At 58.3% G+C, this 14,910-nt stretch overlaps 3 protein-coding genes across 8 annotated transcripts in view; 2 read left to right on the forward strand and 1 right to left on the reverse strand.

Annotated features, from left to right (window-relative positions):
- Positions 1-215: 215 nt before the first annotated feature.
- On the reverse strand, positions 216-2,999 carry SGSH (N-sulfoglucosamine sulfohydrolase). Its single transcript, XM_031598934.2, has 8 exons — positions 2,829-2,999; positions 2,536-2,696; positions 2,333-2,438; positions 1,793-1,943; positions 1,512-1,668; positions 1,334-1,415; positions 1,051-1,254; positions 216-883 (listed from the first exon to the last, which is right to left on the reverse strand). The coding sequence occupies exons 1-8, from the start codon at positions 2,908-2,910 to the stop codon at positions 324-326; spliced, it is 1,503 nt and encodes a 500-aa protein (XP_031454794.1). The 5' UTR covers positions 2,911-2,999; the 3' UTR covers positions 216-323.
- Positions 3,000-3,060: 61 nt separating this feature from the next.
- On the forward strand, positions 3,061-8,807 carry SLC26A11 (solute carrier family 26 member 11). 3 transcript variants are annotated; one of them, XM_031598930.2, is made up of 16 exons: positions 3,061-3,367; positions 3,731-3,923; positions 4,106-4,191; positions 4,547-4,626; positions 5,168-5,310; positions 5,403-5,578; positions 5,667-5,739; positions 5,845-5,895; positions 6,007-6,067; positions 6,310-6,365; positions 6,452-6,592; positions 7,182-7,309; positions 7,663-7,762; positions 7,943-8,079; positions 8,402-8,474; positions 8,575-8,807. In XM_031598930.2, exons 1-16 carry the CDS (start codon positions 3,176-3,178, stop codon positions 8,667-8,669), a joined length of 1,785 nt encoding a protein of 594 aa, XP_031454790.2. In that variant the 5' UTR covers positions 3,061-3,175; the 3' UTR covers positions 8,670-8,807. The 3 variants fall into 3 exon arrangements, with proteins under 3 accessions (XP_031454790.2, XP_031454791.2, XP_089977967.1); XM_031598931.2 differs by having other exon boundaries at positions 7,946-8,079; XM_090121841.1 differs by lacking the exons at positions 3,731-3,923; positions 4,547-4,626.
- A 113-nt stretch (positions 8,808-8,920) lies between these two features.
- The window catches only part of RNF213 (ring finger protein 213), a 48,308-nt gene continuing 42,318 nt past the window's right edge, over positions 8,921-14,910 (forward strand). For 2 of the 4 annotated variants that reach the window (XM_031598915.2, XM_031598916.2), the window contains exons 1-6: positions 8,921-9,475; positions 10,931-11,030; positions 11,937-12,259; positions 12,708-13,388; positions 13,991-14,178; positions 14,618-14,776. In XM_031598915.2, the coding sequence (XP_031454775.2) occupies positions 9,461-9,475; positions 10,931-11,030; positions 11,937-12,259; positions 12,708-13,388; positions 13,991-14,178; positions 14,618-14,776 (1,466 nt within the window). In that variant the 5' untranslated portion in view covers positions 8,921-9,460. Of the gene's footprint in view, positions 9,476-9,688; positions 10,004-10,930; positions 11,031-11,936; positions 12,260-12,707; positions 13,389-13,990; positions 14,179-14,617; positions 14,777-14,910 lie in introns of those variants that run through there. The other 2 variants (XM_031598918.2, XM_031598917.2) reach the window with 2 other exon arrangements.

Below are 14,910 nucleotides of genomic sequence, written 5' to 3' on the forward strand. Positions count from 1 at the left end.
CTTGTCCCCTCCCTGTGCACCTGAGGGTGTCACTGGGGTGACAGTCAGGGCAGCCCCACAGCAAGCACACCACAGCAGTTCTGCATGCTGTGCATTGTGCCAAAATGAGAACTACACCACTTCTGCGTGCCCACCAGTGGCTGCTGGCTGCTTCCCAGTGAGCACAGCACTGAGAGCTGCAGAGGGACAGCCGAGCCCCAGCTACACCACGCAGCTCTCCACCAGAAGCTTTATTGAGCATCAGTTTGGCTTCACAGCTTCTCAGTCTGAGCAGAGCCACGAGGATCCCCATGCTGCAGGCCAGGCAGTGCTGGTGGAGCAGCTCACAGCTCGTTGTGCAGCGGTTGGCACTGCGGGCTCAGCTTCTCCTCCAGGACAGCATCAGGGGCGCACACCCAGGGGTCCCCCGTGTCCCACTGCCACTTCAGCAGCTGCGCACGCAGCATCTGGAAGATGGCAGCATAGTGTGGGTCAGAAGCCAGGTTGTGGCTCTCGGTGGGGTCCTGGCTGCAGTCATAGAGCTCCCAGCGGTCCCGATAGTAGTACTGGTGCAAGGTCTTGTTCCAGTGCGTGGGCTGCCCGGCCCTGGTGCGGTTCAACAGGTCTTGGAACGTGGGTGAGACGTAGAAGTCCTGGTCGATGGGGAAGGGCATCTTGTAGTTGAGGTTGTGGATGAGGTGGAACTGGCGGTGCTGGATGGCACGCATGGGGTAGTACATGGTGGCCTCGTGGTGGCTCTGGCTGCTGAAGGCGGTGGCCCAGGGCTGCTCTGACTGCAGCGCTGGCAGGAGAGATTTACCCGTCAGCTGCACCTGCTTTGTGCCAAAGATGCTGTACGAAGGGTAGGGGATGGAGAACCAGTCCAGAATGGTCGGTGTGAGATCTGCGGGGAAAGAGAAAGGGAGGAGGGAGCTGGCACCTATGGGAGCAAACTCAACCCGAGAGGGTCACCCGTGCTTATCCCACCTATGCTGGGGTGACTGCAGCACAGAGATGCATTGCAGGAGAGAACTGGCACAGCTCCGCTCCCTCCTCACAGGCAGCACTTACCCAGGAGGCTGGCAAAGGCTGAGCTGACCTGACCCCAGCGCCCAGGGTGCTCTGGGGAGGAGAGCAGCAGGGGCTCAGCTGTGCCTGACCAGTAGAGGTTGGTCCTGCCACCGGGGAAGGGGATGCCGTTGTCAGAGGTGTAGATCACCAGAGTGCTGTTGAGGACACCAGCACGCCGCAGCTCCTCCAGCACCAGCCCGATCCCTGTGGGCAGCAGGCAGAGCTGGGCAGCTGCAGGACAGAGCTGTGTGTGTGTGCACCAGCCTGCTCCTACACCCCTTACCTTGGTCCATGCGCCCGATGGTGGTGTACTGAGCTGCCAAGTCTGCCCGGGCAGCCGGTGTGTCTGGAACAAAGCGAGGGACCTACATGGAGAAAGGGGAAGTGGTGTGTGGGGCCATGGGAGGGGTGGTATTGGCACGCCAGGGCTGGTGGCTGCTTTGCAGCCCCATGGCCCCAACCTGCACATCCTCTGGGTGGTAGAGCTGTGGTTTCCAGTCAGGGATCCAGCCCATGCCGCTCTCTCCATTGCCAAATTTCTCACAAAAGGCTCCATACTGGGGCTGGGAGTGCCCGCAACGGTGTGGGTCGTGGAAAGCAACATAGAGGAAGAAAGGCCTGGAGAGGGGGGAGGCAGTGGAGCTGGGGATGACCTGTGCCCCATTGACCCCCCCCAGTCAGAACCCTCTGTGTCCCCCCACGGGGTGCTCAAGGCTCCCAGGCACACAGGGCCCCATCCCACCTCATGTCCTGGCTCTGGAGGAAGCGCCGGACCAGCGCTTTGATGCGGGTGATGTTCCTCCCCACCTGCAGCACTGAACTGTTTTCTTCCGTGTAGGCAAAGTCAAAGGGGTACACAGCCTCAGGCCCAACGTGCTTCTTTCCAATGATCCCTACAGAAACACAGGTATGTGCTGTGCCAGGAGGAGAGAGGCAGGGCACTCTCAGCCCCTCCTTCTGCCCCAGGGCTGGTGCACAGATTCTGCTCCATCACAAGTGCTGCCCCAGTCCCTGCTGCTGTATGCAGAGGCACTTCCATGTGTGGTCAGAAAATGGGACCTGCCTGGGACTGCTCTGCCCCGGCCACAGCGTGCACCAGAGCTGGAGCAGTGAGCAGATGGGGGAGGTGGGGGTCCAGCATGAGGCTGGGAGCCAGAAGGTAGCAGGAGAACAGAAGCGGAAGCAGTATGGAGACCGGGGAGGGAGCAGAGCAGGGGCACAAACAAACCCAGCACCACGCAGGGCTGCAGTCAGTGATGCTCTCTCTGTGCCGGGTCCCCACCTGTGCGGATGTTTGCCTGGCGGAGCAGCCATGGCAGGCTGCGCACGGCGTCGAAGGAGTTGAAGTGGTGCACGCCCTGGTGCAGCCCGTACATCCCATTCTGGTGCTGCAGACGGGGGGAGGCCAGGCGGTAGGACGATGCCCAGCGTGCTGACCTCCAGAACAGCACAACACGGCTGCAGTGCCGGGCAGGGGATGCCCACCTGGGGCAGCCCGGTCAGCACGCTGGCCCGGCTCGGCGAGCAGCTGCTGACAGAAGTGAAAGCGTTCTGGAAGAGCAGACTGCGCCGTGCCAGCGCGTCCAAGTTGGGCGTTCGGATGGCCGAGTTGTTGTAGGCACCGCTCTCGAAGCCGCCATCGTCCGCTGCGGGGATAGGAGCGCGGGGTGAGCCTGCGGGACGGGGTGAGCCCGGCACGGCGGGCAGCAGAACCGGGGGGTGGGCAGGGAGCAGCTCACGGTCACCCCGCAGCACAGCCGCGTTCCCCTGGCACTCACCCAGCAGGAGCAGCACGTTGCGGGCGGGGGCTCCGTCGAGCCGGAGCGCGCCCAGCAGCAGCGGCAGCGCCCAAAGCCGCATGGCACCGACACCCGGCACCGACACCGGCACCGACACCGGCACCGACACCGGCACCGACACCGGCGGGGCCCGACGGCCGCAGCTCCTCCTTCTGCTCCTGTCACATGAGCCAGCCGGAATGGCTCATATCCGTCCCGGGCGGAGCCGCCCGCCGGATGCAGCGCTGCGGGTGTTTGTGTTCCCGAAGCTGTCGGGAGCGACGGGAGCAGCGGGGCGGCCCGCGGGCGGAGCGGCCCCCGAGGATGCCGTGAGCCCAAACTGAGCCATGTGGGTCCCGCGGGAGCCCGGGCAGCGCTGGTGGCAGCGGGAGGTGCGCCGGAGGCTGCCCGTGCTCGGCTGGCTGCCGCGCTACTCGCTGTCCTGCCTGCGGCTCGACCTGACTGCCGGCGTTACCGTGGGGCTCACGGTCGTGCCGCAGGCGCTGGCGTACGCCGAGGTGGCCGGGCTGCCCGTGCAGGTGGGTGGCACAGCCCCGGGCTGCCATCAGCCCTGCCCGCGGGGACCCACGGGTTGGAGCGGGCAGACAGAGTGGGATGGCTGGGAGGGTCGGGCAGGGCTGAGTGCAAGACAGGTGGCATAGAATCATACAACCACGGGATGGTTGGAGCTGGAAGGGACCCTAAAGGCCATCTGGTGCCACCCCAGCACTGAGCAGGGACACCCACAGCTCCATCAGTGCTCACAGCCCATCCCTGACCTCGGCTGTCTGCAGGGATGGGGCACCACCGCCTCTCTGGGCAACCTGTGCCACTGCCTCACTGCTTGTAGTGTAAAAACTTCTTCCTTATGTCCGATCTGAGTGCTCCTTGTCCCCGTGCAGTACGGCCTCTACTCTTCCTTCGTGGGCTGCTTTGTGTACTGCCTCCTGGGCACCGCCAAGGATGTGACGCTGGGCCCCACTGCCATCATGTCCCTGCTTGTCTCGTCCTACGCCTTCCATGACCCTGCCTATGCTGTGCTGCTCGCCTTCCTGTCTGGCTGCATCCAGCTGGCCATGGGGCTCCTGCACCTCGGTGAGATGCTTGTGCTGTGTGTTTGTGTTCTGGAGATGTGTCCTGCAGTCACTCCCTCCCTTTTCTTCTCTGAGATGCTGGCATTGTGCTGCTGTCACTTGTCACAGCTCCATGTGCACCCCGTGCTCCCCATGCTCCCCATCAGTGCCAGCAGAGCAATTTGTGTCACTCATCCCATGCAGGTTTCCTCCTGGACTTTGTTTCCTGCCCAGTCATTAAGGGCTTTACGTCGGCTGCTTCCATCACCATTAGCTTCAACCAGGTCAAGGTAGGGGCTCAGCTCTGCCCCCCTCTCCTGGAGCTGTGCTGGCTGCTCAGCAGTGGGCAGCACTCCGTCTCTTCTGGAGCTGCAATGCTTCCTTTGTGGTTAACCAAAATCAGGTTTGGGGCCGCAGTGTGAGGTTGTGCAAGGAAACAGGGGATGGGGTTGGCAGGGACTGCCTGGGATGGAGGCCTCTCAGGGCCTGGGGCTGAAAGAGAACCGGAGCATCCCTGGGGCAGCCCAGGAGATCTGTCCTCACTGTGTGCTGGAGCTCAGGGAAGTTGCCCTGAGCTGTCCCAGCCTGCAGGGCCCCACGCTGGCCATGTGTGCTGGGCTTGCATGAGGCTGTCTTTCTGCACAGAACATCCTGGGGCTGCAGGGGATCCCTCGGCAGTTTTTCCTGCAGGTGTATGAAACGCTGAGGAGGATCGGAGAGACCAGGTCAGCACTGTCCCTGCACCCTTGCTGATCTCAGGTTCTGCTGCTTCACCACACACCTCTGGTCACCCTTTGGACTGTTTCTCAGTCCATGCCCAGCACAGTGACACGAGAGCTTGTTCTCTACACTTCTCAATTTTTCTGGAAATTTGAAGATGGGGATGCACATGGGCTCCTAAAGAGGGATACAGGGCAAACTTGTCCTGTTCTCTGCTCCCTGTTAGGATTTTGCCAGCCCAAAAGCACATCCGTGGGGCTGTGCATTTGTCACAAGTCCTCCTCCAATTTTTGGTAGCCCAAGAGAGGAGCTCCCAGGTTTCACACATCTCACTGTTGTGGGTAGGGGAGGTGGTGGATCCGGCTGCACGAATCCTGACCATCTGTGGGGTCCTTCTTCCCTGTCCCCAAAGGGCCCACAAGCGGTGTGAGGGGGCAGATGCTCTCTTTCCCCTGCAGCGAGGCGATGTGTTTCGCTGGTGATTCATTTTGCCGGCGGTGTCGCAGCATCCCTGCAAGCCAGCAGCCCTGACACATCCCATTGCAGGGCTGGGGATGCCATTCTGGGGCTGTCCTGCCTGGCTGCACTCGCTGGGCTGCGGGCCATGAAGAACCGCCTGCACCCTGCTGCCAGCACAGAGCCACTGGCTACCAGGGCCAGCATCCTGCTCGTCCGCAGCTGTGCCACCGGTGCGTTGCTCCCTGCCCCCTGCTCTCCCAGGACCTCGCAGCCTGGATTCCCCCCTTTGCCCCAGATTTTCAGGGCTGTTCTCTCCCCGCAGCACGCAATGCCCTGGTGGTGCTGGCTGCTGGCTTGGTGGCATACTCCTTCCAGGTGAGCGGCTCCCAACCACTGACACTCACTGGCAGTGTTCCCCGTGGGCTCCCCCCATTTCGCCCACCACCCTTTTCCAAGGCTGTTCCCAATGGCACTGTGCCCTTTGGCAGGATGGTGCAGGTGGGTGCCAGGCTCTGGGGTTGCTTTGTCGGCACCTCGGGGCTGCGGGTTGCTCCTCTGTTCTGATGCTCCCCATCCTCCTCTGCAGGACATGGGGGCTGGGCTGGCCGTGGTCCCCCTGCTGGGTGTGCTGGAGACCGTCGCCATTGCCAAAGCTTTTGGTATGGCTGGAGGGGGCACTGTGAGGGGTTGGGGGCTGAGGGGACATTGCTGTTCCCATGAGGGCTGCGTGCTGAGTGCTTTGGGCTGTGCTCCTCTTCTTGCAGCTTCACAGAACGATTACAGGATCGATGCCAACCAGGAGCTGCTGGCCATGGGTAAGGCTGAGGGGCTTGTAGGGATGGGTTGGACCTACTGGAGCAGGGGAGGTGACAGCGGTGACACAGACCAAGTTGTGATCCCACAGCCCCTCTCCTTCCTGACCACAGGCACTGCCAACATCCTGGGCTCCTTCTTCTCCTCGTATCCCATCACAGGAAGCTTTGGCCGGTGGGTGTATGGTGGGGCTCATCCTGGGGGGGCACAGAGACCTCGGGCAGAGCCTGTGTGGTGCTGGTTCCCATGCCCTGGACCCCAGCTGGCAGCAAGGCAGGCACATATCACACAGCTGCTTTGCCCCCCAACTCCCACAGTGGGTGGGGGGCACCAGGTTTGCCAGCAGCCCCCCCAGCAGGGCCTGCCTAAGGGCTGTGCAGGCAGCAGGAAGGGCAGCGCGTGGCTCTGTGTTTCAGGACAGCAGTGAATGCACAGACGGGGGTCTGCACCCCCATGGGGGGGCTCGTCACAGGTATTGCCTCTCACCTTGCTGCTCCTGGCCTCAGAGAGCCCCAGTACATGGGGGGGCATGACTGAGACACCGCTGCTGCCCCACAGGCACCCTGGTGCTGCTGTCCCTGGCTTACCTCACCTCGCTCTTCTGCTACATCCCCAAAGCGGCGCTGGCAGCCGTCATCATCTCTGCTGTGGTCCCCATGTTTGATGCCAGGATCTTCAGGACGCTCTGGAGGGTTAAGAGTGAGGGCACAAGTTGGGGTGGGTGATGCCCAGGTTGGGTGAGATGGGACGTTTCAGCCCTGGCCCCAGAAATGCCTGAGCCTTTCCCAGGGGCTGCATGTCCACGGCTTAGGATTTCTTCTTTTGCTGACCCAGTGACTGTCTCCTCCTCAGTTGTTCTGCCCTTGGGTCATAGAATCAGAGTGTGGTTGGGTTGGAAGGAACCTCACAACCCCCCTCAGACCCACCCCCTGCCATGGGTTAACTGCCCCCCACCAGCTCAGGTTGCTCAGGGACCATCCATGGCCTTGGGTACCTCCAGGGATGGGGCACTTACACTTCTCTGGGCAACAATGCTAGGGCCTCATCACCTCTGGCTAAAGAATTTCCTCCTTGCATCTGACCTAAATCTCTCCTCTTTTAGCTTAAAACCATTCCACCTTCCCTGCGGGACCAGAATTGTGTTATGAAGCACCAGAATGCTGCATCACCTTATCTATTTTCTGCTGTGCTTCCCTCTGCTTATCCACTGCTGGTTACCAACCTGATGCTGAGGTTATGGTGGCTGGAAGATGAGGCACAGCCAAGCCTGAGGCTGTCTATTTTGCAGGGCTGGACCTCGTCCCCCTCTGTGTGACATTCCTGCTCTGCTTCTGGGAGGTGCAGTACGGCATCATGGCTGGCATGCTGGTCTCAGGCATCCTCCTGCTCTACTCTGTGGCCAGACCCCCGATCAAGGTGGGCTTACACCCCGCTTGGGCTCTTGCTGCTCCCTGAGAGCAGCAGGGAATGGTGCAGGGCCCTGTCCTGCTCCTGCCCTGCCCCATGTCCCCAGCCAGCTGTCAGCACAGCCCAGGGTCTTGTTCCAAAGAACAAAAGCAAAGGAGGAACCCAAGGAACGAGGGGCGGGAGAGTGAGGCATTGCTCCCCTGTGCCTTGGGTGTGTGCAGGAGGGGAATTCCTGTGAGGATGGGGGTGTGCTCACCCAGCAGGAAGAACAGTGGCTCACATTGTCACATCTGCCATTTCCTGGCTCAGGGCAGACCCCAGCCCTCAGCCCACTGTGACTCAGCCCCATGGGCCCCATGCAGGTGTTGGAGCAGGGTGTGCTGCTTGTGCAGCCGGGGAGCAGCCTGCACTTCCCTGCTGCTGACCACCTCCGGGACATCATCCGTGACCGAGCGCTGGCAGGTATGGTGTGCTCCTCAGTCATCAGATGGAAATGGGGACCCCCAGTGCTTCCCAGACCACTTCTGGAGGAGCTGAGCCCTGTAGCTATGACCAAATGCAGCTTTGGGCTGCCTGATCCACAGGGCTGTGTCCCCTGGGGCACCTGTACTGCTTGTGGAAAATGACCGTGCATTCTCCCAGCAGCATCCTCACTGTGCTTTGTCATCCTGGATGGCCACCACATCAGCAGCATCGACTACACGGCGGTGGTGGGGCTGGCTGAGCTGCTGCAGGACCTGCACAAGCACAGCATCTCGCTGGTGTTCTGCAGCCTGCAGGTACACGGACAGCCATGCAAAGCCCCAGCCCTGCCAGCACCATGCTGGCTCACACATCCCAGGAAGGGTTGATGCAGGTGGCTCAGCCTTCCTTGCTCCAAGGTGAACCCTTGGCTTGCAGCAGCCCATGTGCAAAGCACAGCCGTGTGGCTGCCTCTCTTGGTAGCATCCTTGTCTAAGAGAGGTGGTGGCTGCAGCCTCTTGAGCCACACTGTGGGGTGGTGGTGAAGGACTGCATCCCCCACACAGCACATGTGCTGCCCTGCGCTGCCCAGAGGGGCTCCTGGCACAGAGCTCCCAGCCCCAGTTTCTCTGCCCCCAGGACCCAGTTCTCCGAACCCTGCTGGCTGCAGACTTGGAGGGATTCCGACATTTTCCCAGCTGGGAGGAGGCAGGTGAGGCTGCATGAGACACTCTTATGGCTCTCAGGGAGCTGGGGGAGTGAGGCTGAGCCCTGGTTTAACCCTGCCCTGCTTTTCCCCCTTCCTCACTCAGCACGCTGTAGTGAAGCAGAGCTGGAGGTCAGCAGGACAGCCTGCATTGACAGCACCGGTGAGAGCTCACTGCTGCCTGCAGGGCTCATCCAGTGAGGCAGAGCAGCAGTGTGGGGCTCGCTCTGTGCTCCAAGAGCTGCTCCCAGAGGCTGCACATCCTGTGCCTGCAAGGGCAGGCAGTGCTTGGGGGAGAGACGTGGGGACACAGGAGCGACCCGATGGATCCCTCAGTGACTCCAGGATAAAGTCACCCCCTGAAGGTTGGCCCCATCCTGGAAGAAACTGCCTTTTAAAATCAGATGTTTTATTTCTGGAGGCTTTTCTTACTCCGATACACTTCAGAGAACTGTAAAATCTTTGAGTTCTGACACACAGATGCACATTTCAAGGACATAGGAGCTACCATGCAGCTCAAGGCCGCGCTGCAGCTCACAGTGCCAGGAAATTAAAGCCTCTGTTATATGCTCCTTAGCGATCCCTCTGCTCTGTGGGGCTTTCTACCAGGTTCTGCCGGGTGGTCCAACCTGTGAGCTGGGCTCTGCCTGGTGCAGGGATCATGGGAAGCAGTTGGCTGACCCCCATCAGGGGGTACAAGAAAACAGGAACTCCAGTTCCTGACTCAGCACATCTATATCTTGCTTTGGACAAAGCTGACGTGCGAGAAGGAGAAATAGACCTGCATTTTCTTGATATGGCTGAGCACAGTATGAGGAAACGAAAGCGAAAGTCGCTCTGCTGCCCACTGCTCAGCTCCCACATTCTGCACGGCTCCCATCGGTCGGAGGGCGGGGTGACATCGCGGTGATATCGCGGTGGAGGCAGCAGCGCCGGCCGGGCGCTGAGCGGCTCCCGTCCGTCCGTCCGTCCGTGCATCCGTCCGCCCGTCCATGCCCACAGGTGAGGTGAGCACACCCGGCTCCAGCTGCCCCTCGCAGCTCCGCACGGAGGGCCGGGGGGGGCGGGGGGGCACATCCGTGGCCCCGGAGAAAAGACCCGAGCCCGGATGGAACAGCGGTCCCGGGAATGGTGTGGATTGGGATCTGCGGGACTTCGTGGGGGATGTTTATTGTGAAGACTCCGAGATGGGAAAAGTGGGGTGGGTTTCGTGGTCTGAGTGGAACAAGAGCGGCAAAAGAGGCTCCGCTCCACTCGACTTAAAGCTCTGCCCGGGGCTCCCGGCCCGGTCCGCAGCCATCAGCCGACACGGGGAGCGGCGGAAGCCGACCCGGAGGAGGTGTCCGGAGCCGCCCCGTGTCCCCCCCCCTCTCCCCCCGCGTGGCGTGGATTGGCCGGGAGCGGTCCGGGGGGCGGCGGCGGTGACGTTCCGCGGGGGAAACTCGGTGGCTCGGTGGAAAAACGAAACTTGTCCGGGGGCGGCAGTGGCGGAGCGGTCGGGCCGCGGGTCTCGGTGCCGTCGGTGAGCGCTGCCGGTAGGTTCCGGGGGTGGGGCAGCACTCTGAGCTGTGCTATGCTAGCGGGACGATCCGGGACGTGACCGCGGTGCTCGGCGACCCCCCGAGCACCCCGCTCCTCCCGGTACACCTCAGGCAACGGGTCATCCCCGTTCTCCCCACGGTGCACCCCGGCCGTACCGGCACCTTCTCGCTGCTCCTCTCCCCGGGGCATCCCCCTCTACACCACTACGGTCCCCTCCCCTCGTATCCGGTGTCCCGGCCCCCAGCTCCTCCATTTCCCCCGCTGTTCCTCGCGGTGCTACCCGCTCTCCCCCGACGTCTCGCTCCCGGTTCCTTTGGCAGCACCCGCCGTCCCGCTGCCCCCGTTTCGTCATGGACCGGCAGCCACGCCTCCCTGTCCCCCCACCTCACCTAACGGACCTCATTAGCATTCCGCCCTTCGTCACGCCATTGGCCCATCCTTCCCCTTCGTTTGCATATCAGAGAGGGAGGGAGCGAGCGAGCGCCTATCTGCGAATGAGTGGGCGGGGCAATTGGGAACATTTGCATATTGGCCGCGCTCATGGCCTCGCTCCGCCTTCACTGCGGGGCGCAGGTGCGGGCGGTGCTCGGGACGGGGCTGCCGATACCGGAGTTTGGACTCTGCCGGTACCGCTCCGCCCTTGTGTGCAGGCAGTCGGTCCTGAGTACGACCCTAGACCCTCTCTGCGTTCCCATACGTGTGTAATGTTAACAGGTTTCTGTACAGAGCTGCTCATCCTTCTCTGTTCCTGTGTACCTCTGGTCTCACCTCGCAGCTGGCTGCGGGGCTGAAGGTGATGGCTGCACACTGGCCCAAATTGATCCCCAAACATAAACACTGGGCTGCGAGAAGGGTCGTATGACAAAGATCCCATACTTCACATTGATGTGTGTTTTTCTCTCTCGCACGGCTTCCTGCAGAGCATGGAGCTCCCCACGTGTCTGCACGTCCCTGGGGATGGGCCCAGCTGTGCTCAGTGTGGGGCTCAGCCCACTGCCGGCGCAGGGGACCAGGCTGCAGGTAGGGGGCTGCAGGGTGATTTGGGTTGAGGGCTTAAGAGGGGTGGATTGTGGGCACGGTGTTGGTGCTTTATTTAGATCTGAGCTGCCGTTTCACCAAAGGTTTTAAGTTTGGGTGAAAAGAGAACATCGCATTCCTTGCTGGGTGCTGCTGTCCTCTGTGTGGTGCAGGTCACAGAGCCACTCACTGGGAGGTTAAGAAAGCTGAGAAATGGCAGCGTGCTGTCAGCATGCATCTCAAGGAGCCTCGAGCCTTTTGGCAGGCAGTTGAGGCTCGCAGTGCCTGCTGCTCCACCAGTAGTGCGTTAGCTGGAGTTTTGGTGGAGATGGATCAGTGCCCCAACACAGGGATTTCTTATCTTATTCTGCTGCTGATTGCTGGAGCTTTGGAGAGCGGCTGCTACGGAAGGAGGGTGCTGTCATTGGTAGTGGTGGCTGCTGGATGGGGAACAAAGCTACTTTTGTGCCTTCCACTGCTGCATTCAATCAGTAACTGACCCTGCTTGCTCACCAGCTGCTGAGAATTGTTTTCCTTCCTGCCCCTCTGTAGCAGAAATGCTAAGTGATTAACAAAAAGCAGTGATGGAGCACCTGGTGGGAAGGCAGGGCCAACCCAGGGGAGTTCAGTTGTATGCAATGAACCTGAGTGATTAAAAGGGCTGGAGCCAGGATCCACCCCTTCCCAGCCCTAATTTAAGGGGTGGAGGTGAGGATATCTCACTGGACATCCCTGCATACCTGAGGCTTTCCAAAGGTATGCAGGTTCCTTCCTTTGTTTCTGTGCTCATGGGTGCTGTATTTGAATATATCCTCACCTGCTGTAGGACTTTACTGCTATGCTGTCATTGCTACCATGTCCATCACATTGCAGCCTCTAATTTAACAATGATCATTCCCACTGTTGCAGAAAGAGGAAAGGTGAATCTCACTCCTGACCCTGATACAGGCCCAGAGCCTGGAGGAGAACCAAGGGACAGAGGTGCTGGTGGGCCTCCTTCCACCACTGAAACAGAGGAAGGAGGAACGCTGCAGGAGGGCACAGCAGTTCTGAGCAGTGCCTCAGAAATCACGCCTGAATGCACTGCAGCTGAGTTGTTTTCTGCTGCTGAAAGGAAGAAAGAGGAGGAAGGAGGAGCATCGCTGCAGGAGGACGTAACAGCTTCATGTGATGTCTCAGAGACTGATCCTCAGCACGTGGCAGGTGCTTCTTCCCGAAGGTCAAAGAGAAAGGTAAAGTTCCTTGTCAGTGTTACACTGAATACCACTGACAGTGCTCCTAAGCAAACTGTAAACGTGTCTGCTGATGCTGTGTTGCAATATGCAGACAGCTGATGTGCTGACCAGCACTGCTTCCCTCTTTGCTACGCTGAGGGTGAAAGTAGCAAATCCAGCTTAGTGACTGCTCTGATCCCGTTAGTGGGCATTAAGCTCACAGCTGCTCTGCAGTCCTGCTTAGGAAGTTTTGAACATTGGAAATACAGACTTCTCAGGAGTCAGTTGTGTTTCTCCTAATATATAAGGCTGTAGCTGGTCTTATCCTTTTTCTTCATGGTCATTCTCCTGCAGCACAGTGTAGCAGAAATCTGTGCTAGCTGCAGTAGAAGAGGTGACAAAGAGCTTCTCTTCAGTGATTAGTAAACTAGTATTTTCTTTTTTTTTTTTTTTTCTTAAATTGCAGAATAGAAAGAAGAATAAAGCAAAGAACAGACCTTCTGGCCATGGGGAGCAGGACTCTCTGCCTCCTGGAAGCACAGCACCAGCTCAAACTGCAGACTTATCTGATGAATGCGTTGTTTCACAGGAAATCCAGACTTTGAGCAGTGAAGCAGCCAAACAGGATGCTGACTTAATTGCCAGTGACAATGGAGGTGTGAAGGAAAATGACAGTGCTGTGGGCTGCTTGGGAAGGGAAGCTGAAGGACTGAAATGGGTCTTGAGAGGTGCTCACAGCAGCGTGGCTGTGATGAACCCATCCAAGGAGAGCAGCACGGATAATGGGGCTGCCCCATCTCTCAGCTCTGCAGCCCTGAAAGAGAAGGTGGGAGGTGGGAGCATCACACAGCGTGAAGTCCAGAGTGGTGTGAAAGAGAGGAGGGCTGCATCTGATGCTGGCCAGGCTTCAGAATCTGGACAAGATTCCCAGTCTTTGGATGGCAAAAAGAAACCAGCTTCAATGGGAGAGAGAACAAATGTTTCCTCTGGGATTTCCCCTGGTACTGAGGTGCCTAAAAGCAAGCCTGCAAGTTCTTGTGCTGAACATCCAAGTCAAGATGCAAAGACTCCTCTTATGTCCAAAAGCTCAAAGGCTGGGAAGGGTAAACAAGAGAACAGCCAGAAAGTGAGCTGTTCACCTTCCAAGGTAAGTGTGTGAGTGAGAGCTCCAGTGAGTATTTGGTTGTGTTGGAAAGTGTTTGTCCTTCTTGCACTGTGATTCTCTCGTGCTGTCAGTAAAGCCGAAGCTGATAAGGCAGGGATATGGGGAGAAAGCAGGGAGCACAATAGAATTCCTCTTGAGTCTTTGCTTTTCTGTGTGTTCTAGCAGTTCTTGGAGTGGTTGCTCAGTTACTCCAGGTGTGTTCTCCAGTGACCTCCATTGGCTCAGGCATCTTCATGCTTTTTATGCATTTGTGCTCCAATTGTGGAAAGGACTTATCAGCTGTGAACTGCTCTTGGCTGTCTTTCACTTTCTTTATGCTCCATCCTCTGGAGATTTGTGACTTAACCTCCTGGCTTTCTGCAGATGCTTGCAGGTTGAATTCTTTGTGCCATTTGTGCACTGTTTTCCCTAAGCAGCAGGTTCTCCTTTGTCTCAGTGAGGGATTGATGCTTTCAGAAGTGCAGAGCTAGCTGGCATGCTGTGATTTCTGCGTATCTCTCTCTGTCTGAAGAGATGCTGTATGTTTCTGCAGACATACTTGCAAGGTTTTTTGTTCCACTTGATGTTTTGTCCTTCCAATGCAGGAGAAAGACACAATGGAGAAAAAGACCTCAAATGAGAGAGCTCAGGAAACATCAGAGAAGACAAAGAAGACAAATCAGACCAGTGGATCTCAGGTTGCTAGAAAGAACGATGCTCCCTCTGTAACAGACAAGAGCAAGGAAAAGCATCAACAAAATAACCAGAAACCTGTGGATACGGAGAAACAAAGGTGAGGATACCACTGCTGCTCCCCAGCATTCCCCACTTATAGGCGTGCTTTGAGGTGGGCTGGGGGAGGAATTGATGTCCTGAGGTTTGCTCTGAGTGTATGGTGGTTCTGTGGACATAGAGTTGATCTGAAAACTGACACAATCTATGGCTCGTGAAGGAAGTCCTGCCAGGTGAATCTGAGTGAGCAATTTCTGTGGTCTCAGCAACGCAGCGACCTGGCTGGATGTGAGCAGAGCATTTTGTGCTTCCCTTCGGAGCCCCTTCTTCCTTTCTGCACTGGGCTTTGCATTAGGTCTGCTGCACAGCCTCAGTTTTAGTGAACTGCTAACTGAGCCCCGAGCCTTGCCTCCATTAAACTAGCAGCTCAGAACTGTTTTGTCGTTGACGATGACTTGTGCTATTAGGAAATAATTATTCCTGTGTTCTTTCCTTTATAGTGCTTCTGTGAGCTGCAGAGAGGGTGTTACGGTGTATTTCCACGCAATATTGTCCAAAGACTTCAAGCTAAATCCTGAAACTGATAAAGTGTATGTCATGTCTGGAGGCTTTTTTCCTACTGGAAGGTGGGAGAGGATTTGTGAGATGAGCTGTGTCAAGTAAGTACCCTCGAGTCGCACGGGCACAGGAGTGGTTTGGGTCTGGAGCAGCGTTAACACAAAGGCTGTAGTTATCTGTCTGTAGCTGGGTGGGTTTTGCTACAAAATAATTTCATACTGAAGTATTCCAAAAT

Source organism: Phasianus colchicus, chromosome 20 (assembly GCF_987193195.1).
Source record: "Phasianus colchicus chromosome 20, bPhaCol1.hap1.1, whole genome shotgun sequence".
In the NCBI taxonomy this organism is placed as follows: domain Eukaryota; kingdom Metazoa; phylum Chordata; class Aves; order Galliformes; family Phasianidae; genus Phasianus; species Phasianus colchicus.

What these genes read in the sequence shown, in the direction of transcription:
- SLC26A11 (XM_031598930.2), top strand. Translation starts at nt 3,176, where the DNA reads ATGTGGGTCCCGCGGGAGCCCGGGCAGCGCTGGTGGCAGCGGGAGGTG. An exon ending in CCTTTGGCAGGATGGTGCAG is followed by an intron (nt 5,579 to 5,666) that starts GTGGGTGCCAGG and finishes CCTCCTCTGCAG; the next exon opens with GACATGGGGGCTGGGCTGGC. An exon ending in CGCCATTGCCAAAGCTTTTG is followed by an intron (nt 5,740 to 5,844) that starts GTATGGCTGGAG and finishes CTCTTCTTGCAG; the next exon opens with CTTCACAGAACGATTACAGG.
- SGSH (XM_031598934.2), bottom strand. Translation starts at nt 2,910, where the DNA reads ATGCGGCTTTGGGCGCTGCCGCTGCTGCTGGGCGCGCTCCGGCTCGAC. An exon ending in TGCTGACCGGGCTGCCCCAG is followed by an intron (nt 2,439 to 2,535) that starts GTGGGCATCCCC and finishes CCCCGTCTGCAG; the next exon opens with CACCAGAATGGGATGTACGG. An exon ending in AGCCTTTGCCAGCCTCCTGG is followed by an intron (nt 884 to 1,050) that starts GTAAGTGCTGCC and finishes CTTTCCCCGCAG; the next exon opens with ATCTCACACCGACCATTCTG.